The sequence below is a fragment of the Schistosoma mansoni genome (genome assembly GCF_000237925.1).
Source record: "Schistosoma mansoni, WGS project CABG00000000 data, supercontig 0183, strain Puerto Rico, whole genome shotgun sequence".
Classification (NCBI taxonomy): domain Eukaryota; kingdom Metazoa; phylum Platyhelminthes; class Trematoda; order Strigeidida; family Schistosomatidae; genus Schistosoma; species Schistosoma mansoni.
Window position 1 is genome coordinate 329,273 of NW_017386067.1, and position 24,683 is coordinate 353,955.

At 35.8% G+C, this 24,683-nt stretch overlaps 1 protein-coding gene and 2 non-coding genes across 3 annotated transcripts in view; 1 reads left to right on the top strand and 2 right to left on the bottom strand.

Moving 5' to 3' along the window:
- Positions 1-23,393, top strand: part of Smp_129230 (subfamily S1A unassigned peptidase (S01 family)) — a gene marked incomplete at its 5' end in the record, with an annotated part of 30,144 nt that extends 6,751 nt beyond the window's left edge. The window contains 6 exons of the mRNA XM_018794809.1: positions 3,363-3,390; positions 6,906-7,212; positions 10,747-10,886; positions 17,908-18,063; positions 22,035-22,207; positions 23,098-23,393. Coding sequence (XP_018647032.1) covers positions 3,363-3,390; positions 6,906-7,212; positions 10,747-10,886; positions 17,908-18,063; positions 22,035-22,207; positions 23,098-23,265 — 972 coding nt within the window. The 3' untranslated portion in view covers positions 23,266-23,393. The remainder of the gene's footprint in view (positions 1-3,362; positions 3,391-6,905; positions 7,213-10,746; positions 10,887-17,907; positions 18,064-22,034; positions 22,208-23,097) is intronic.
- On the bottom strand, positions 12,251-12,321 carry Smp_tRNA_01772_Lys_TTT.1.1. Its single transcript has one exon. It is a non-coding gene (tRNA).
- Positions 16,920-16,991, bottom strand: Smp_tRNA_01552_Pseudo_TTG.1.1. Its single transcript has one exon. It is a non-coding gene (tRNA).
- Positions 23,394-24,683: the final 1,290 nt, after the last annotated feature.

Here is a 24,683-nt window from a genome sequence, read left to right on the forward strand (position 1 = left end):
TCCAGTCAATCATTAGAAGGAAGAGGAATGGGGAGAGTAGACAGCCTTGTCTGACTCCGGTCCTTACTGGAAATGCACCTGTCAGCTGTCCTCCATGCACCACTTTGCACTGTAGTCCATCGTATGAGTTTTGGATAATGTTGACAATCTTCTGAGGAACTCCATAGTGTCGAAGAAGTTTCCATAATGTTCTCCTGTCCACGCTGTCAAACGCCTTCTCATAGTCAATGAAGTTGACGTATAGTGATGAGTTCCACTCAACTGATTGTTCAACGATGATCCGTAGTGTCGCAATCTGGTCTGTGCACGACCTATCCTTACGGAATCCAGCCTGATGATCCCTAAGTTCGGCGTCTACTGCGTCTTTCATCCGATTCAGCAGCACTTTGTTGAAAACTTTTCCTGGTACTGATAACAAACTGATGCCTCTGTAGTTTTCACATTTGCTCAGATCTCCTTTCTTTGGTATCTTGATGAGATATCCTTCTTTACAGTCCATTGGCACTTGTTCCTCTTCCCAAATCTTCTTGAATAGAAGGTGAAGCATGTTTGCAGTTACTTCAATGTCTGACTTCAGTGCTTCTGCTGGTATATTGTCAGGTCCTGCCGCCTTCCCACTTTTGATTTGTCTGATGGCCATCTTGAATTCTCCGATCGTTGGTGGAGTGACATCTATAGGAAGGTCAGTGTGTGCTGCTTCGATGTTCGGTGGATTCAATGGGGCTGGTCTATTCAGCAGTTCCTCGAAGTATTCTGCCCATCTTTTCCTCTGTTCTTGAATCTCAGTGATTGTCTTTCCTTCCTTGTCCTTGACTGGTCTCTCATTTTTACTATATCTCTCTGCCAATTTCTTCGTTGTATCATATAGTTGTCTCATATTCCCCTCTCTTGCAGCTTTTTCCGCCGTCGTTGCTAGTTCTCCCATGTATTTCTGCTTGTCGGCTTTAATGCTTTTCTTCACTTCCCTGTTTGCTTCTGCGTAGTTTGCTTGTGCTTTGACTTTCTCTGCTCGTGTTCGGCTGTTGTTAATTGCTAGTTTCTTGTTCTTCCTTTCTTGAATTTTGTCCAGGGTTCCCATAGAGATCCATTCCTTGTGATGATGCTTCTTAGGACCAAGAACCTCCTGACACGTTGAAGTTAGTGCTTCAACGTCTGATTATTGAACGAAACTGGTATTAAGATAGTGGTTGGAGGTGGTCAAAAGGAAACCCTGAACCCGGATTTCGTGCTACTTGGCACTCGTCAGCAAGGTGTACCTGTAATCTTGAAGGAACTGGTACCGCCTAACAGATTCGATCCCGTGTCACTAGGCTTCACAGTCAGAGACGTTACCACTGAGCTATTCGGGCTGCGACCGACCTCATGTAGGACTGAGATGTAATCACAATTGATTGGTCACCACCCAGTGATCAATCAATTGTGAAACTGGTATTATTCTCAACTTGTAACATAATTTGAAACTTCAACTCAGTTTTCAGTAGATGGTTTGATAATTGATAACTGATATAACTTTGAATGGTTCTTACTTCATTCATTTTTACCGTTTTGTTTTTGTTTTTGATACATTCATTGTAGTGGAAATCATTGACAGTTATATTGTAATAAGATCACCAAGAAGAAAATTGAATAACTTTTTGATATATATGTGTATTAGGACATATTGAATTATATAATCATGATCATGTTAGTAAATTTTTAAGCTTTTGTGCATGAAATTCAAATGTCATTTTGGTTTTTACTACTTAAGTCGATAGAAATAAGTACTATGTAACACTAATTGGAAATGGAAAACCTGACAGTTGAAGGTTATGAAGGTCAACTTGAAGAAAACAGAAAAAGAAATAGAAAGGAATTGTGACTTGGAAGAATCATAAAGAATGTAAAAGACAAATGATGGAATCATGCAAATGAAGTATTCAATGTATGGTTCTTATACTATACCAAGAGTTGTCCCTCCCCTTTTAGTCTTTATTCATTACAGATCAACTGGTTCAAATTCATTTTATGCTATGCAACTGATACATCTACTTGTAATTTGAGTCAATCATAAAGTAAATTTCCTTGATATCAGATAGTGAAAATAATTTAAAGTTTCAAATGGTTACAGATAATTGACAAAAAGATCTATCTATAGTCTTGAGCCAATTGATGTTCCATGTAGGATTTAAACCCGCTTGATTCAGTTTCACAGCCATAATTTTAAGCATAATATACTAACCACAATTCAACTTTGTCAACAGAATTCAATCAGCTTTGAAAAACTATATGGACACAACAACAAGTAATGTTGAGTGATTATTTAAATGAAAGCCATATTTAGAAGGAGTTTTGTGGAGATCTCAGTATTTTCATAGTTGAAAGCATGAGTCATTTGAAGATAGATCACCAATGAAAACCTGGAAGCACTGGACGCAGTGACCAAAGGAGTTCAAACCACGTCTGGTGTGAGATAGGAACTCACTGAAAACAACTGGTGAACGGTTGCTCAACTTTATGGATTGGTTGAAGTTAGACATTACACCATTGAATGCTGGCCGACTCAGTGGTCTAGTGGTTAAGCGCTCGTGCGCGAAACTGATAGGTCCTGAGTTCGAATCTCGCGAGGCGGGATCGTGGATATGCATTGCTGAGAAGTCCCATAATAGGACAAAGTGGCCATCCAGTGCTTCCAGGTTTTCAATGGTAAGACAAACACAAAGCCGTGTAAAACCTAGTGTAAGTTCTTTATTTTAACAGTCACCGTTAAAAAGTAACTACTAAGGAGTCATAAAACACACCAAGGACACTTTCAGAGTTACTTATCATACACTTGTTATTGTTAGAATTCTTTAGTTTAAACTGCCACAGGGACTTATCAGCTGGATATATCTGCATCACAGAGTTGATGTTCACTCTGGGACTCGAAACCAGTACCTTTCGCTTCAAACGCCATCGCGTTATCCAGTTAGCTACTAAGTCCTGTTAGCCACTTTCTTGTGCAGTGGGATTAAGTTTGAATTCATTTAGTATTGTTTGTTTGAATGTGAAGATCTTTGCTTACAATCTTAAATAAAGTTTTATAAAATGTCTAAAGATCAGAGATCGTACGTGCTTGGTGTTCAAACTTAACTCACCCCCCTAGGGATAAAGTAAATTGATAACAGTTATCTCCATAATATTGACTGATCTATTGAACTTACATGTCAACACATCAGTAGTATACGTAGTCCTTTCATTTCATATTATGTTCAGCTGAAAGAAATTACACAATATACTAGATCTTTAATCAATTTTTTTATTATTTAGTTTCCGATTGTATCTATGTTTGTTTCTTATTGATAAACTTCTATAACCTGTTCTGTTTTTCTTTTTGAATCTTACAGCCACATGAAGGATTTGCATTTACATTGGGTAAGTTAAATTCAATTTCATTCCAATGAAAATTAAAATTTTAATAGTTGAGATCATGAGTCAACTGAAGTTAGACCACCATGGAAAATCTGGAAGCACTGGATGGCCGTTTCGTGCTACTGTGGAACTCTTCAGGAGTGCGCATCCACGATCCCGCCTCAAAACGGCCGAATAGTGCTTCCAGTTTTTTCATGGTGGTCTAGCTTCGATTGACTGATGATCCTAACTGTTGAAATTACTATAATATCCACAAAAACTACCTCTGAAAATTAAAATATTGATAAAATGTAACAGAGAGTGAGATAGAAAATTTAAAAAAAATAATTTATCGAACGATGTAAACTAGGCTCTTAGATGATTGAACGTAGTCAGCAACAAATCTTGGAACTAAGTTCCATGTTGATTGATACTTATTAGCAAGATGTCCTTGTAATGTTGTATGAACTTATGCTCAGTATAGGATTCGAACCAGAAACAGTCACTACCTTAGTTGTGAAGAATGTCGCTGATATATTCGGCCTCCCATTCATCTATTGTAGTGCTGAGATATATACAATGGTTGGTCACTTAATAGTGGATAATAACATGTCTGTCTAGGTATTTAGCATAAATCTAATTCTATTGATCAAGATCCTTATTTTTAGTGTTTAGATCCCAAATTTAAGCAAATGCTTACAACTTCATGACATGTGAGAGTGAATGTTTGTTCTGTGATCTTACTTGGGTACACATGACATATGAAGTAGATGTTGATGATTTTGTATAAATTGGAGATTAAATCTAACACTTACATACTCCTGTTACCATTCGTGGAAGATCATAGGCCGCTCATCAGCTTTCTCCATCCAACTATCTTCCAGGAAATCCATTTCCAGTTGTTTCCAGTTGCTATTCATCCTTTTCATGTCTGCTTCCAATCCCCAACACAGTGTGTTCTTTGACATTCCTCTTTTACGTTCCCCTTCAGTATTACAAGATAGCACTTGCCTCGTTATACAATTTGATGATTGCTTCAATGTGTGTCCTATTCACTTCCAATATCTTTTCCTAATTTTCTTCTCAGATGGAAGTTGGTTTATTCTCCTTCATAGTAGGTTGTTGCTGATGGTATCCGGTCAACAAATTTGAGTATATTACATAGACAACTGTTTATAAATACTTGTACTGTTCCTTCTGCAAATATCAGTCCGTCTTCTCGAATTTCATTGTTCACGCATTTCCTACCAATTGCGCTTCATTCCCGTTCTTTCCTTATCGGTTTTCTGCCAAAATACATTCTATGTCTGACCATCACCATATACTTCTTATGAGGATCTAAGCAGACCACACCACAGTATTAATTCTTCAAGTTTCATCTTCATAAAGTACTCCGGAAACCCAGAAATCTTCAAGATACATTCACAGACCTACAATAAAAGTATATAATAACTCAACTATTTAAATTTTAAGCTTGATTAATTCGATTAAAACAATGACCATTTTGTATACTTCATTTGATTTCTTTCATTATTGGGTAAAGCTTATCAACAATCAACTTTGATATTTCCCAATTCAAAGTGATTAGAACAAATTAGGGTCATTTGATTTCGACGTGTATATCACATAACTATTAGTTTTTATGGTTAAATGAAAAACACACTCACTTACTCACTCACATTATACATATCTATTTGGTGAATGTAAATATTAATCGAAGTGTAAGATACTACTTATATCTATCTATCTACTGAATTAGTCCAGATTAATTATCTTGATTGAGTAAAGTTAATATATATATCATATTGGGTTAAATTTGAACTTATGATGTTTTTTTATCAGATATAAACTTAACACATATTATAATTGACTTAGAAATATCAGTTAAGCGTAAATAAAAAAAATCATCATTGTGAATAGAGTGAAGTATAGGGATTAATTGTGCGAATGGAAAGTTTGTGGAGATTATAGTAATTTAAATAGTTGAATTTATGAGTTGACTTAAGTTAGACTACCAATAAAAACTTGGAAGCATCGGACATCAGTGTTGTCATAGTATGGGATTCCTTAGCAATCCGCATCCACCATCCCGACAGCGGGATTTGAATTCAGGATCTATGGTTTAGCATCAGAACGCTTAACCTCTAGACCACTGTGCCGATCGGCATCTAACGGTGTTAATTTGTAACTTCAACCAATCCATGAAATCGCTCTACCGTCCATCATTGTCTTCAATAAGTTATCACCTCATAAGGGACACGGTTGAACTTCATTGGTCAATGCTTCTCACTAGAACTCCAGGAAATCTATCTTGAAGTTCGTCACTAGTGAACACATGATTATTATTATGAGAAAGGGGTTTTTGTGTAGATTGAAGGAATTTTTACGGTTGAATTCATTGGTTGATTTAAGCTGATGAGTCCCTTACTAGGACCAAACGGTCGTCCGGTGCTTCCAGGTTTCCAGTAGTGGCCTAGTTTCATGAAGAGATACACTTTGAGGTTAAATATCATTTACTAATTAACCATAAAATCTACCATTTTACATTTATTCAATTTCCATTAATGAATAACTGAGTGAAATTTGGAGATTAAAGTGAGGTATACAACATTTTGTGTTCAATTCTTATGGGTTGATATCAAAGGAACGAATATGGAATAATGCGACAGATCTTGAGTCATGGTAGACCTTGGCTAACAAGGTTCTGTCTAATCTTCAATGATTTCTTTTAATTGTAAGACATGTCCAAAATTTGTCACTCTTGGCATTTTGTTTAGGATATTAAGCTAGCCAGAAGTGATATGATATGCCTAATACAATTCCTAATCATCTTGGTATCACAACCTCATCAACTTTAATTTTATATTATCCTACATCTAAAATTACTACTACTTATAAGATGGTTCTAATTTACTCAATCAATACTCGTTAACCAGATAATACCGTCCTATTTACCTTTTCAATCTCTTAGGATCATACTGTATAACCATGAAAAAACCAATATCACATTTCACGTTTTTGACTGATATATATCTAGTTGAAATAGTGAGTCAATTGAAGCTAGACCACCATGGAAAACCTGGAAGCAGTGAACGGCCATTTCGTCCCATTGTGGGACTCTCCAGTAGTATGCATCCACGATCCTTCCTGACGAGATTCTCACCCAGGACCACTATTGGAAACCTGCGAGTACTTAAGGACCATTTCATTCTAGAATGAAACTTGACAACAGTGTGCATCCACGATTCGAAATCATCTGATGATGGTTAAAGTTAGGTATTAATATCGTTGTATCCTATCTCAGTTGTCTAGAACATAAGCGTTCACTTGCAATAACGAAGGTTTTGAGTTCTATTTTCACTTGTTGGGTCTTAGATGCCAATTTCTGGAAAGCCCAATACTAGGATGAAATGACTCTTCAGTATTCACAGTCTTTGAGTAATGTTCTAATCAAGATCAATTCATCATTTAAACCTTGAACATTCCATAATCACCACAGTTCCCTAATACATACACTCTTTTATTCCAATTGTTTTTAGAAAAAATCCCTGAACATTGTGGTCGTAATGCATTTGATAATGAATGGCGTAAATATTTTGGTAAACCAATTAATAAACGTATTGTTGGTGGTAGTGCTACAGCATATGGTGAATGGCCATGGTTAACATCATTAATGTTTTATCAAACAGCGGAACAAGTTAAAAAACAAAAAGAATTACAAATAAAATCGGATGAAGAAGAATTAGAATTCTTAGATGAAATTAATAAAAATGAAGAAATTCTAGAAGAAATTGATTCATTTATACCACCATCACTTGTTTATAATTATCCAGATGGTAGTCGACGGTTTCATTTATGCGGTGGTACATTAATACATCCACAATGGATAATGACAGCAGCACATTGTTTTTTGTAAGTTATTTGTCGTTTTAATTTGTTTTTGTGTTGATTGTTTGATCAGTCACATATTGGTATATGTGCTTCCTATATGGATTGCCTTGCTATTCCCCTATGAATCACAAGTATTATAAGCAGAAATAGATGCTGACCGGTACATCCAGCTAACAAGTTCCTAATAGGTTGAAACGCGCGTCCTGGGTTCCATTGTTAGCCACTATCCATCTTTGCTTATAATGCTTGTGATTTAAGGTAGTATCGAGGCCGTCCGTACAGTATGCAAATATGCCAAAAAGAGAATGATCAATAGCAGTCCTAAACATCAACCGGAAGATTGAAGCAAACAATACTAAGTGAATTCAAAAATCACCCCATTGCACAAGCAAGTGGCTATCAGGACTCAATAGCTGAGTAGATAACGCGATGGCGTTTGAAACGAAAGGTACTGGGTTCTAGTTCCAGAGCGAACATCGACTCTCAAATGCAAGCACATCCAGCTGACGAGTCCTAAATAGGACGAAACGTGCATCAAACTGGATTCTACTGCTAACCACTATCCATCTTTGCTTACAGTGTTTGTGAAATAAGGCTATATCGAGGCAATACGCACAGTATGCAAATATGTCAATTAGAGACTAATCAATTGCAGTCCTAAACATCAATGGGAAGATTCACACAAGTAATACTGAGTGAATTTAAAGTCCAAGAGGTTTTCATTAATTCAATGTAACAATTCATGATATTCGTTTTATTTCCCATGTGACATTTGTCAATGGTTTTATTCTTAATGTAACATTTCAGTCAATAAGATAATGAATTTATATTCTCTAGTGTGATTTTAATTCAAATTAATACTAGGACGAAACGGTTATCCAATATTTCTGGGTTTTTCATGGTTGTCTAGCTTTAATTGACTCATCAATTCAATTATTAAAAATTTATATCAGAAAAGGTTTTTGCGGATATTACAGGAATTTTAATAGTTGAGATCATGAGTTAATTGAAGCTAGTCTACAATGGAAAACCTGAAAGAACTGGACGACCTTTTCGTTCTATTGTGGGACTCCTCAGCAGTGTGCATCCACAACTCGAGCCCTTCTCAGTGATCTAGAGGTTGAGCGTTGGCGTACGAGGACAAAGGTCCTGCGTTCGAGTCACTCTTTCAGGATGTGAACTACTGAAGAGTCCCGTACTAGGATGAAACGGCTGTTCAGTGCTTTCAGGTTTTCAGTGATGGTCTGGCTTAGATCGACTCATGAGTTCAACTGTTAGAATCTATAAAAGTTAGAAATATAAATTATTAGGTAACAATTAATCTATACAAATGTTGAGTTGTTATTGGACGATCTGATGTCTTTCGATCCAATCCTACCTGGGATTATGGACCCAACTCCGAAAAAGTACCATACTAGGATCAAACAGCTTTCCAGAAATTCCTTATCTTCAATGATCATCCAACTAGGTTGTATCAAAGATATTAATTAATCAGATTCTCAAAACCTTGTTCAGTTTAATCTAATTTAATTCATTATAACAAAATGTATCCATTCATTAACTTCATAAATTATTTGATTTATATTTTACCTAATAATTTAAAAACGTAATCCACCTTAAATGGTTGAAATCATGAGTCGATTGAACCTAGGCCAACACGGAAAACCTGGAATCACTGAACAGCAGGGTCGTCATAGTATGGAACTCCTCAGCAATGCGTATCCACGATTCCGCCCGCTGAATTTGAATCCAGGACCTTCAGTCTAGCGCGACAACGCCTAACATCTAGACCAGTGAGCTGGAATCCAATGATACTAACTTTGACCAATCAAAAAAATTTTGCCTACATCCACCATTGTTTTCAATGAGTTACCGCCTCATAACAGACCCGGTTGAACTTCATTGGTTACAGCTTCTCATTAGAACTCCAAGAATTCTATCTTGAAGTTAGTTACTAGTGAACATATGATGATTATTATGAGAAAGGGAAAATTGTAGAGATTGTAGTAATTTAATTGTTGAAATCATTAGTCTATCTCTAATCTACTCATGATTTCAACTATTCAAAATTATTACAATCTCCACAAAACCCCCCTTTCCTCATAATCATCCATTTTCAATCAAATGAAAAGTTAAAGAAAAGCTGTAGTTTCTCGTTTGTTTATTCAACATTTTGCGTCTTTAACTTAAACAAAGAAAAAAAGCTACATCATATGTATCTTGAATAAACATGAATATTGTAGCGTTATTATGATTATCTCCATTCATTCATATGTAAATAATACAATGGTCAATATCAATCAATCAGAGGGTCAGAAACATTTTAGAAGGGGGGGGGGTTGTGGAGATTCTAGTAATTTTTTTTACATAGTTGAAATCATGAGCCCATTGAAGTTAGACCACCATGGAAACACTGGAAGCACTAGACGGTCGTTTCGCCCTATAGCGCAATGCTGGGGAGTTCCACATTAAGACGAAACAGCCATCCAGTACTTCCAGGTTTTCCATCGTGATCTAGCTTCAATTGAATCATGATTTCAACTATATAAGAAAAAACATTTTATTTACAAAACAAAAAGTAACTCATTTGTTTACAATCAAAATCTCTTATTTAAGTGTGTGTGTGTGTATGTTTTCTCCTCTTTTTGGTTAGATAAAACAAGAGTAAATACACAGAAACAATCATTGAGTAAACTAATTCAAAGCTGAACTAAATTAAATTCGTAATGAGTAGTATATTTAAACTAACGTGGAAATTAGAAATCAGGGAGGAGGAGGAGGGGGGAATGAAAGCGTTAGAATTGTAAGGAACATTTGAAAAAGAACTATTATGAATTTTATATAGTTGAGATCATGAGTTAATTGAAGCTAGTTCACAATGGAAAACCTGGAAGAACTGGACGGCCTTTTCGTCCTATTGTGGTACTCCTCAGCAGTGTACATCCACGATCCTACTTCGAGAGATTCCAACCTAGAACCTGTCACTCTTGCGTGCTGAGGAGTCTCACAATAGGACGAAACGGCCGTCCAGTGCTTCCAGGTTTTCCACGGTGGTCTAGCTTCAATTGACTCATGATTCCAAACAGATATAAAAAAAATACTAAAAAATCTCCACAAAAAACCCCCTGATAAAAGATAAGTTTTGATTAGGTAGATCATAACGTAGATCATAAGCAATAACATTTTTGTATTGATTGTTTGAATCTTCCCATTGATGTTTCGGACTGCAGTTGATTAGTCTATTATCAGCATATGTCCATCCCGTGCGGATCGCTTCGATATTGCCTTAATTCCCAAGTATTATAAGCAGAGATGGATGGCGGTGTTTCGTTTTATTTGGCACTAGTCAGCTGGATCTACCTGCATCCGAGTTGATCCTCCCTCCAGGACTCGAACCCAATACCGTTCATTTCAAACGTGTTCATGTTATCCTGTTTCAAATTATAGTCAATCTTTCTATCTATCTTGTATTCATGTTTATTTTTTTAGCCCAAATCCATTTTATCCACATCTATCAGCGAATCCATCAAGTTGGATTGTACGAATTGGTGAACATGATATGTTGAATGAATCAATGGAACATTACGATATGTCTGTGGCACATGTTTATGTACATCCACAATATCAATGTAAGTTATTCGTGTTTATGATTAGACAATTTTACAGTTTTAATAATCATGTTAGGATGGTTGAAATATTTGCATTATTCGCTAATATTATGTAATAGTGTGGTGGATGCTACTTATGTAACATTAATCGGAAGTGGAAAACCTGATAGTAGAAGGTTATGAAGGTCGACCCGAAGAAAACAGAAAAGGAAATAGGAAGGAATTGTAACTTGAAAGAAGCATAAATAATCTAAAGGACAACTTATGGAATCTTGCAAACAAAGTATTCAATGTATTGTTCTCATATTTTACCAAGAGTTTCTGTAATCCCCTCCTGAGTTCTCATTTAGTACAGTAGGATCAGTGAAAATATCTTCAAGATATCTTAGCAATGCATTACCCGTATACGACAACACTCAAAAAGCAAATACACCATAATTAAATTCCAAGATAAAAATGGTATCGTCTATTCAGTCTGTTGTTAATCATCGTTATTTCCTACCACCGTGGTGAATGAACACTTCAATAGAAAAGATCAGTATATTTTTAAATGAGAGATTACAGACTTCTTTCGTAAAATGCAACAATCATACCTTAAAGACTTCATTTGCAAATCTTTCATCAATTATCCTTTACATCCTTCATAATTCCTTCAATTCACGATTCGTTTATATTTTCTTATCTGTTTTCTTCAGTTTAATCTTTTCAACCTTCTTCTATGAATCATTCAATTTCTGACTAGTGTTACATACTACTTATATCTGTCGATAGAAGTAGCATACACCACAAAATATTATTCAGCCAATTTGTTAATTAAAAAATTGTTATTCTCATATTCGAAATCATGAGTCAATTGAAGCAAGACCACCATGGAAAACCTGGAAGCACTGCACAGCCATTTCGTCCTATTATGGGACTACTAAGCAGTGCGCATCTACAATCCCGCGCTCGCGAGATTCGAACCCAGGACCTACCAGTTCGCGCCGGAGCACTTAACCGACAGACCACTGAGCCGGCATCCAACGGTTTTGAATTGTTATTCGGTGAACTAACAAATATTTAATAAATAATGAAATAAATTCATTGTATCATTGGAAAATTATTACAGGAAATCTATCAAAGAAATTTTCTTTTAGAGGAGCTGAATTATTGAAGCCGTGGTGATTTATATATATATATATATATATATATATATATATATATATATATATATATATATATATATATATATATATATATATATATATATATATATATATATATTCACTTATACAACAGATAAATAGATGTAAGCAAAGATGAAGAGTGGCTAGCAGTGGAATCCAGGACGCGCGTTTCGTCCTGTTTGGGACTCGTCACTGGACGTACCCGCATCTGAGTTGATGTTCACTCTGGGACTCGAACCCAGTACCTTTCGCTAAAAACTCTAGCGCGTTCTCCACTCCGCTACTGAGTGACAAAGGTATGAACTTGATTGTCATCTTGAATTTGATAATTATCATCAATCATTTCAACTTATATTACTATTGTGATGTGTGCTACTTATATCGACATAAGTAGTATACAACGCTAGTCAACAATAGAATGTCTGGTAGCAGGAGATCGAGAAGATCAAGAAGGAAAGAGAAGGAGGAGGAAGCGATTAGTATGGAAATGAAGGAACAGTGAACTGTGAGACAATTGATTGACATTTTGCAAATGAAGTATATACACTGTTTGATTTTCAGATTTTATTAAGATTTTCTGTAATCTCGTGTTTAAGTACATTAAGTTGTCCCCTATTTGTGGTCCCGTTCACTACACTAGAAGGAATGAGTTCAAAAGTACATTTGTTTGATGATATACTTAAAAGAAGACCACATGATTCTTTACTAAGATTTACATGTAGGAAATTATTTTGGGTTGGTCAATGTATCAACTTTCAAAAATTTAGTCCGATTGAACATTAAGTAAGAAACTTAGTTCGATCTTCATTCTCTTGATCTAGATGAATATGCCCTAATAACATAAAAGATGAAGAAATATCTTTAATTAAACACATATTCATCAGAAATGACTATCCCTCTAAATTCACTGGTAGAAACCCGAAATGCAAATGCAGCCTGAAAGATTGTTTTCAATTCAGAAAATATCCTTCATGAATATCAAATTTGAATGGTGTTACAGTTGCGAGGAATCGAAAAACGTGGATTTCGAAGTCGCAAAGACATAATTTTCTATTCTGAATAGCTTCACAATGTATTCGTATGCTTTGCTATCATTCAAGAACTGAACTGTAACTGTGGACAATTTCTATGTGACTCTATAAGTTTATTTAACTTTTTGAGGAGAGGGTTATACTAAACTAACTCATCCTGAACGTCTTTTAGAATATTATTGTTGGAGTGACCCAGAAAACTTCTCTTAAAAGACAAGAAAGTCTCAAGAAACACTAAGAAGTATTTTATTTAATCAACGTTCATTGAAAGTTTTTCCATGAGCATCACGAAAGTGAAAAGTCACGTGTAGAGTTTCTGATTGGCTGATTACTACGTTGCTACTATGTTTAGTAGCATTTCAGAATTTTCGGGAAAACCCAAGGACTTCTAAAATGCTATTAAAACCCCTTTATTTTCTGTACGTGAAGGAACCTTTGGAGTAAAGCGCTTGCCATACATTTTTTGCATTTTCTTTCGTGTTCAAGTTGCTGTGTAGATTTAGCTTGGGGGTTACAAGAATAGCTTAGGAACCGAGTATAGCGTTCAATTAGCAAGGGGGGAATAGAAAACAATTAACCCTTTAATCTTTCAAAAAAATCAATGTAGTAAAACGTTTAAGCTTAAGGAGTATATATCTATGAAAAAATCTTCTATACTGAAGAAGCTCCATGAACTAAGCAGTTTATGTTACACATAAAATCTCTCATTTTACCATGGATCTAACACCTATTTTAATCTTTACATATTCTCTTACATTTTTATTCAGTTGTTGCTATGATCTTTGTTTCTGTCAAGGGAATAATTATCACCTATCCTTCCTGAATGATCATTTCTTTTCACTCCATACTTCTATTCAATTTCTAGATCAATAGACAACAGTTTCAGTTGATATGAAATAATCCCCTTTTCCATTGTTGTTCAGGATTGTAATTGATCAGTCTCTCTTATCGATATATGGGGATCCTGTACGGATTGCTTTGATATCGCCTAAAGTCACAAGCAGAGATAAATGGTGGCCAGTCATGACATCCAAGATGAACACTTCATCCTTAATAGCTAAATAGAGTACGCGATGGCATTTAAAGTAAACGATACTGGGTTCTAGTCTCTCAATGAATATTAACTCATATGTATGTACATCCAGCTGACGAGTTCCAAATAAGACGAAACAAGCATCCTCGATTCCATTGTTAACTATCATTCATTTGTGTTTACATGTTTTAGTCTGAAATTAGTGTATTCTTTTCTGTTACAGTTCGTTTCTTAAACAAATATGCACTTGATGTGTAATTAAACGTTAGTGACCTCAAATCTTTAAAAATGGAAGAACACTACTTAATGAATATACTTTGACTGTCTACTTTCCCTCGTCTTTTTTTACACATTAACTGACCTACTACTAGTTATTATTTAGTAGTTTAAGTTATATTAATATATTTTTCTGGCTTTAATATTGTAACGTCGATAACAAGCTAATTATCAGTCACTTATCCATCATACGTGAATAAAGACAATTTTCTTTCATTGTTTGTCTTTAATATCTTGGGCAGTGTAGTTTATTTTGTTAATCATTTATATCATTCATTGTTACATCTGTGTACTATTTTGCAGTTTATAGGATCAGTTATAATTAAATGATTATCCGAAGGTGGTTTTTGTGGAGATTTAGTATGTTCATAATTGAAAGCGTGAGTCAATTGAAGCTCTAGCGCGAGACTAGTAGGTCCTGAGTTCTAATCTCGCGAGGCAAGGTTGTGGATGCGCACTGCTGAGGAGTGCCACAATAGGACGAAACTGCTGTCCAGTGCTTTCAGGTTTTCCCTGGTGGTCTGGCTTCAATTGACTCACGCTTTCAACTATAATTATATTCTTAACTGTTAAATTAGAGGGTGAACTTTCTCATTAACGGCACATATAACATTGTAACTAAAGCTTAGATACCTCATGACTAATGGTTTGTAAATTTCTCAACATCTTTGTTTTCCTATCTATTGGATAAATCTGGTATTTTCAGTTCCGGACTTTATGCATAACTTATTTTTGATGAGTATCGTTCATACATTAAAACGATCTTACTTACTTACTTACTTACGCCTGTCACCCCTCGTGAAGGAGCATAGGCCACTCACCAGCATTCTCCATCCAACCCTGTCCTGAGCAATCCTTTCCAGTTCTTTCCAGTTAACATTCATCCTTTTCATATCTGCTTCTATTTCCCGAAGTAATGTGTTCTTCAGCCTTCCTCTTTTCCGCTTCCCTTCACCATTCCAAGTTAGGGATTACCTTGTAATGCACATTGGTGATTTCCTCAATGTATGTCCGATCCACTTCCAACGTCTTTTCATAATTTCGTCATCAGCTGGAAGCTGGTTTGTCCTCTCCTATAGTAGGCTGTTGCTGATAGTATCCGACCAATGGATGTTGAGTATTTTGCGTAGATAACTGTTTATAAATACTTGTACTATCTTGACGATGGATGTAGTAGTTCTCCACGTTTCAGCTCTGTACAGTAGGACTGTCTTGACGTTCGTATTGAAGATTCTCATGAAAAGTTGCACTTACTTTTAAAACAATCTACACAAAACTATTTGATAAAAATTATAAAAAACAATCTAACTAGTGAATTTCTTCGAAATAAGGTGTTCATGTTTTAGTGTGAAATTGTAACCGGTAGTGTTCTAACGTGTTCAAAGTGAGACGTTCATCATCAACGACACTGGTTGATCATTGTGGTATATCTCTAAGGTGACTGGAGCTGAGAACAGTTGTAACTGAATCTCAAACCAGTAACATAATAATTAGGAACTTACCACGAAATTTGAATGTTCTGACTTTGATTGTTAGCTTGATGCTGTAAGGATGGCTCGTTGGCAAACTCAAGGAAGCCTCAAGAAGCCCAGAAATAGCCGCAGACATTCCATCCAATCACTACTAAGGGGACATTCTAGAATGTCGACGTGTAGCTCCCCATTGGTTGGATAAGAATGACCCCCTATGTGCCTATTGGTTGTCTGAAATGATGATTTACTCTCAGTCAAAAAACTATAAATACATGAGATTTCTGTACTATATTTTGACACTGTTTTGGGGAACAAAATTCCTACTTACTAGTCTTCTATCTTCTCTCTTGCGACGTTGAGGGTTCTATCGTTCAAGTAGTCTAGTAGTACGCGGCAGAGTAAGAATCAAAGCTCTAGATATAACAGATGCACAACGGTTCATATACACTGACTAATCAAAGCATTTCAACCAACATTATACATCACTACTAGTAGTAGTGGCTAAACCTTTCTATCCTACCACATAAAAAACCGACGTACTTTAGTGTTAAGTAATATATATGTACAACAAATAAGAATGATGCTCACCTCCATAGATAAATGTACACAGGCTACAGTAAAAATTAAGTTTACCCTGAATAACCTTGGTCTATATTTTTTTTATCAAAAGAAATGTTTGTTTACTGTTACTTTTCTTGTAACCAATCTTTATGAAAGTCTATTCAAAACGTAATCAATTAAGTACCAACTTTCAGTAAAGCTAAATAATGGCTAACATTTGAATCCATAACAATTATCTTCGATTTCGTACTCATAAGCTGGATATCAGTAACCATGGTGAGACTCGAACTTAGTACTGTAGTGAACATGAACATGAGTAGGGATAATCGAATGGATTTAAGCATACAATTATAGAATATCCCAATAAAACCTGACAATCCTACAGTAAACAGTTAACTTGCAAACTATAAATTAATTGTAAGCAAAGATGAATAGTGGCTAGTAGTGAAATCCAGGACGCACGTTTCGTCCTATTTGGGACTCGTCAGCTGGATGTACCTGCATCTCAGAGTTGATGTTCACCCTGGGACTTGAAACCAGTACCTTTCGCTTCAAACGCCACCGCGTTATCCACTCAGCTACTCAGTCCTGATAGCCACTTGCCTGTGCAATGGGGTTCAAACAAACAATTGACTCATTCTTGACTGTTTCTTTTGCAAATATCAGTCCATCTTCTCTGATTTCATTGGTCATTCATTTTCATACCAATTGCGTTTCTTTCCGGCTCTTTCCTCATCAATCTTCTACTGAAATACATTCAATGCCCGACTATCATTATATACTACTTATATGGATATAAGTAGCCCACACCACACTACCATTAGTTTAGAACTTATCATACGTTATATATTGATCCAGTGAGTTCAGACGACCAATTAGTTATATAACAAAAACCTCTCCCAATTTCCACTTCTGACCACTATCCAATGATACTAAATACAGTTGATTTCACAATTGATTGATCACTAGGTGGTGATCAATGTCATGCATGTCAAGTCCTTCTTAGTGCTGATCGAATGCTATCGATCAAGTTGCAATGTGGCCACTAGTCTAAGTGGCTCGACACTGTGTGCACTAGGTTGAGATAAGATGGTGGTTGGAGGTGGTCAACAGGAAACCCTGGACTCGGGTTTCGTGCCACTTAGAACTTCTCAGCAAGGTGTACCTGTAATCTTGAGAGAACTGGTGGTCCCTGACAGATCCGACCCCGTGTCACCCAGCTTCATAGTCAGAGCTATTCGGGCAGCGACCGACCTCGTGTAGGACTGAAATCTAATCATAATTGATTGACCACTGGGTGTTGGTCAATGTCATGCACCAGTTCCCTCAAGATTACAGGTACACCTTGCTGACGAGTGCCAAGTAGCACGAAACCCAGGTCAAGGGTTTCTTGTTGACCACCTCCAACCACCATCTTACCTCAACAGTTGATTTCAATATTTACTATTCGTATACTGTTTATTCAGATAAATGTCATAGATACTTTTATTATTCTTTTTTCAGCTGCTTCTAGCAGTGGTTATGATATAGCTTTAGTAAAATTAACAAAACCAGTAAAATTAGGTAGATATGTGAATATTGCTTGTCTACCATCAGCTGGTGAAGAAATACAACCAGGTCAAGAATGTATAAGTGTCGGTTGGGGACATGAAATCGATGGTAAGTTTTATTAACAATATTTAAACAAGATAATTATATCACTGTCTCTTCTATTATAAATAACCTCAATCCAATTTGGTAACAATTATAAACATTTTGTTCTCTCGTATTGCCGTTACAGTGAACGAGAACACAAATGAGGACAATCGAATGGTTTTGAATACGAAATCTGAGTACCGTACAATATATACTTCATCTGCAAGATGTCAATCAATTGTCTCAGAATTGATTATTCCTTCATTTCGATAGCAATCATTCATTGTTCTCGTTCTCTTTTCTTTGATGTTCTTAATCTTCTGACACCCGACCTTTCACTTTCGACTGATGATACATAGTACTGATATCTGTCGACATCAGTAGCACACACAACTCACCGTCACAATTTGTTCAGATTGTTAAGTTACATTTTGTCTAATGGTTTTTTTTTGCAAAAACAACTTGCATATGACAACATAGATTATAGTTAGGCAATGTAGACCTGTTGATCAGAGAAGATAATTCCAAAGCTGTTATCTAGATGGTTCATTACTAAGAATGATCATTCAGTTCTTCAATCCTAAGACTGTATAGCATACCAAAAACTCTTAAAAGAGAATATTCCACTTTCATTTGTTTCATTGTAGGAAATGTTTAAACTTATACTATATGGTAGAACATAATACTTCTTTATGATGTCAAGAACAAATCATTTAGGCTTTTGGATGCTAAAATTTTATTAGTGGCATCAGTTCATGAAGTTATTGACAATGAAACTAATCCATCTAGCTATCTCTAGATTAAGTTGTTGGAATTTGCATAACTATCATTACTACAGGTTAGAGTTTTCGAGTGATATACCTTAGAACTATTCGCAGTAATGAAGGCGTATGCAGTCTATGTCTTCCCTCTGATCCTGAGTCTCAAAATCATGTCATGTGTGTTTTCTTTCTACACCACCATATTCACATTACTACTGATACTGTTTTCAACGTGGTACGGTATGGTCGCCGGACAGGTAGGATGGAGCTGGATGATTTAGACTTCGGGGATAATCTGGCTCTTCTATCACACACGCAACAACAAATGCAGGAGAAGACGATCAGTGTAGCAGCAGCCTCAGAAGCAGTAGGTCTCAATATAAACAAAAGGAAAAGTAAGACTCTCCGATACAATATAACATGCACCAATAGAATTACACTTGACGGAGAAGCTTTGGAGGATGTGGAAACCTTTACATATCTGGGCAGCATCATTGATGAACACGGTGAATTAGATGCAGATGTGAAGGCGAGGATCGGCAAAACAAGAGCAGCATATCTACAACTGAAGAACATCTGGAGCTCAAAACAATTGTCATCCAACACCAAGGTCAGAATTTTCAATACAAATGTCAAGACAGTTCTATTGTATGGGACGGAGACGTGGAGAACTACGAAAGCCATCATCCAGAAGATACAGGTGTTTATTAACAGTTGTCTACACAAGATACTTCGGATCCGCAGGCCAGACACTATCAACAACAAGTTACTGTGGGAGACAACAAACCAGATTTCAGCGGAGGAAGAAATCAGGAAGAAGCGCTGGAAGTGGATTGGGCACACTTTGAGGAAACCACCCAATTGCGTCAAAAGACAAGCGCTCACTTGGAATCCTGAAGGTCAAATGAGAAGAGGAAGACCAAAGATCACATTACGCCGAGCGTTGGAGACAGGCATGAGAAGAATAAAAAAAAATGGATAGAACTAGAAAAGAAGGCCTTGGATAGAGTGGGTTGGAGAAAGCTGGTCGTCGGCCTATGATCCATTGAGAGTAACAGGCGTAAGTAGGTAAGTAACTGATACTGTTACTAATTCTTCTACTCTATGATTTATCGTACTTCTATAGTAGGGCAATTTGAACAGATATACATATGTGGTTGGTTGCATATTGTACATAACAGAATGACTGATTAACTAATCCGTCAACAAGACGTATCTACAAAAGTTAGATGAACTTACAGTTATTCTAAAGATTCCAAATCACACTTCATCTAAAATTTCATCAAGAACTAAGTGGGATAACATTGATTATCACCTCACATATCGATCAGCATGATGATCTGATACTTTACAGAATAGAATAGAATCAATAGGGAGAATCTTCAATATTTGGCTATCTTCAAAAACGATCTCCTGAACTTCTGTAAGTAAATAATGATTTATGAAGTCAGAATTGATATAAATACTGGTATGTCCTGGGTTCAAATCTAGTGAGGCGGGATCGTGGATGCGCACTGCTAAAGATTCCCATGATATAAATATCTTTCGATATCTTTGAATGAAGGTCAAACTATATCTTTCACTGACTGAAATGAATTAAATCGTCCTCTTCTAAAGGATCCAATAGTAATAGGTTTAATACTATGTAAAGTCATGAATATCTATCCAACCATTCAGTACTCTATATCTTTCAACAGTTTTCTCATATGTACCATTAGTTACAATCAGCATACTAGTTAGATTGACTTTTATATGGTGATGGTCGGGCATTGAATGTATTTCAGTAGAAGGTCGATCAGGAGAGAACGGGAACGGCACGCAGTTGGTACGAAAATGCATGAACAATTATAATCGGAGACTATGGACGGATATTTACGGAAGGAACAGTCAAATTAAGCTAATCGATTGCTATTTTGCTAATTAACTCTTCACTATATGGTTCTTATATTTTAATAAGATATTCTGTAATATTATGCCATTATACATTCGATTGTCGCCAACTACTGTTCTTATTCGTTGCATTATGACAAAATAGATCACATTCAGTTTATATTACGATTTCATATATCTTAGCCTTATGACCATCTCATCTACTTACGTCTGTTACCTTTCGTGGAGGAGCATAGGACGCCCACCAGCTTTATGACCACCAGTGTGACCCTATAAAATATTGGTTGGTTAGTTCCAAGTACTTGATAATATGATATCGGTTACATTAACCCTAACCGATAACTGAATCATTTGTATGAGTTATTCTGCATATCGATAGTTTTTTCAACCATTTCTCGTAACTGATGACAAGGTAAGGCACATATTATGTTGCTTGTATGAATAACTGTAGTGTGTGCTACTGATGTCAATAGATATGAGTAGTATGTATCATTAATCGAAAGTGAAATGTCTGACAGAAGAGGATTAAGAAGATTGGAAAAAAGAGAATGAGAACAGTGAATGATTGATGAGGAAACGAAGGAACAATCAATTCTGAGACGATCGATTGACATTTGGGAATGAAGTATATATTGTATAATTCTCAGATTTTACCAAGTGATTCCGTAACTTGGTTCAAATACATTTGGTTGTATCCAATGGTGTTCTCGTTCACTACATAATAATTGGCAAGCTCCAATAGATGTCCAAACATTAATTTGTACTGTTCAATGGTGTTGTGATACAGTTTGCTATATTTACATTTTAGATCAGAAGGGGTTTTGAGGAGATTTCATTATTTTCATAGTTGAAATCATGAGTCGATTGAAGCTAGACCACCGTCGAAAACCTGAGAACACTGGACGGCTGCTTCGTCTTATTATGGGACTCATCAGTAGTGCGCGTCGAAGATCCCGCACTCGCGAGATTCGAATCCAAGTCTGTTGTAGAGATATCAACTCAATGAAGACAATTGGTTAGCGGTTGCTCAAACTTCGTGGATTGGTTGAAGTTAGACATTAACACCGTTGGATGCAGGCTCAGTGATCTATCGGTTAAGTGCACCGGCGCGAGACTGGAAGGTCCTTGGTTCAAATATCGTGAGTGCTAGATCGCTGATGCGCATTGCTAAGGGGTCCCACAATAGGACGAGACGGCCATTCAGTGCTTCCAGGTTTTCCACGGTGGTCAAGCTTCAATTTACTCATGACTTCAACTATGAAAATATTTAAATTTCGCGAGTAATTTGGATTCCTAATGAAATACCCTTAAGTAAGTTTACTTACAAAACTCTTTCTAATTTAGGAGCAAAAAATATTTCCACAATATTGAAACATGTTGGTGTACCAATTGTTCCAAATGATCAATGTACAATGAATTATGCTACATTACGTAATGGACCAAATCCTATTGATGTTACTATAGAAAGTAATGTCATTTGTGCAGGACATGCAGAAGGTGGTAGAGATGCATGTCAGGTAATGAATAATTGGTTTTTTGTTGATTTTATAATAGGTATATAATAAATAGATTATAGATCTGTTTTTCGGTTGTTTCCAAGTGCCAATTCTCAGCTCAATTCTCTTTTATTTGTTTACCTCTTTTCTTACATTGAGGATTTCAAGTTAAGGCAAACTTTGTGATGTAGTTTGATAAGTTTCGGAAAGATAAAGTTATTGTTAATATGATTACTGAGTGCATATACTTTCAATGTTGATACTTTTCAGCAGTTGTGATCCTGATTACGTCATTCAATGAGACTGTGTGAGTTATCAGTGTCTATATGATCAATCCCTCAATAAAAGCATTAGTTCTCTTAGGTCCCCTTCCAAATGAGATGACAATGTAATAAAACATAATTTTAACGTTCTATTGATCTTGTTTCTTAGTCAAAAGTGCATAAAGTAATTCTAAAGGTCAGTCTGTTCTCTTGCAATTATATCACTATAACATTCATGAGAAGCATCGAACATCATCGATGTTAATTGATTTAGAGGCAGGCGAATAACAACATTTGATCGCAAACATAAAATATGAATTTTGTCGTCCACTAATAAACATTAAATTCATTTATGATCTAAAGGTTGAATTCATAGGTCAATTAAAGCTAGATCACCATGGAAAACATGGAAGCACTGGACGGCCATTCCGTTGTAGTATGTGACTCGTCAACAGTGTGCCAGCGAGATCGTGGATGCGCACTGCTGAGGAGTTCCATACTACAACGAAACGAACATTCAGTGCTTCCAGGTTTTCCATGGTGATCTAGTTTTAATTGACATATGAATTCAACTGTTAAATTACTAAAATCTACACAAAACCTCTTTCTGATAATAATCATTTATCATTTTCCTTTTCTTTATCTTAGTTTGATTCTGGAGGTCCATTAATGTGTCAAATTAAGAAACAATGGATTGTCAGTGGAATAATTTCATTTGGTTACGGATGCGGTAAAGCAGGTTATCCTGGAGTATATACCCGAGTATCAGATTATATTCCATGGATTAAAGGCATAGCTGAAGTGTTCACATTTTAAAAAATTACAATCTTTACTAAGTTATAAACAGAAAAAAACTTGTTAACCAAAGTTATTATTTCCTTTGATTTGAACAGATTTACAACAGCAAAAAAACAGATTCATAGAAAATAAACAAATTCAATTTCAAACAGTTTATCTGTTAAATTGTCATTGGCGCTTTCAATATTCAATTCAATATTCACAAGATAAAGGGAAGGATAATTTAATCAAATTACTTTGCTTACTCATGAGTAGTTAAGAATTATAATCGAAATTTTGAGAAAGGACTTTGAAGTAGATTTTATTCAATATAGATTATAAAAAAAAGTGATTTCAATGTTGCATTTACAATCCTACTTGTTAAGTGATAGGGAGGAAATGCTTTCGAAATTAAACAATTAGACATTTATATAGAAGTATTCTATTGTGAGCTTGTTTTAGATAAGTTTGATATGGTAATCAGAGGGTTAAAACAGCGTTCGTCTGAAGTAAGAATTTATATAGGCTGAAACTAATAAGGAATATTATGAATCAAATTAAATGTAAGTATTGATGCCAGAATCGTTCAGGTTATTAGTATTTTTCTTTTAATAACAAGAACAGTAAGAAACATGTAAAGTGAATATCAAACCTTAATATACTTAATTACTTACAGACACCTGTTACCCCTCGCTCAGGAGCATAGGCCGCTCACCAACATTCTCCATCCAACTCTGTCCACGAAAACCCTTTCCAGTTCCTTCCAGTTGTTATTCATTATTTTCATATCTGCTTCTATTTCTTGGCGTAGTGTGTTCTTCAGCCTTCCTCTTTTCTGCTTCCCTTCCGGATTACATGTTAAACCTTAAAATAATTAAAGCAGATATAATTCAATTGTATGGTTCTTTAACAAGTTAAACTTGGATGGCTGAGGTGGTGAAATCGTTACCGTGACTACGGTATTGGCTCATAATTGCAAATCAAATAGATTATAGGAAAAAAACGACTGGATGAGTGATCAAATGTATGAACTCAAGGGATTTGTGGAGATTCTGTTTTGTTTTTCATTTTATGTCACAGATTGGCCTCAGTTAGACTACTACTGAAAATCAGAAACCATTGGAAAACTATTTCATCCTAGTATGGTACCCCAAAATAGAATATACCCGTTACCCGACCCGGGACCGAACCCTAGACCTTAAGGTCTCATAACGATTGCCTAATCCTCAGACTAATGGACCAGAATCCAATATTTAATATGCCTAACTTCAATCTATTCATAATATTTCTCGACTATTTTATAGTCCCTTCAACGGGTAATTGCCTCACATCCAACTTGATTGAACTTCACTTGTGACAAACATATGTTAAGGAATTAAAACTTTCATTCAAACTTATAAGATTCATTTATGGACATATCAATCTTATCAATGTGAGTTTATCTATTCGTATGAAGT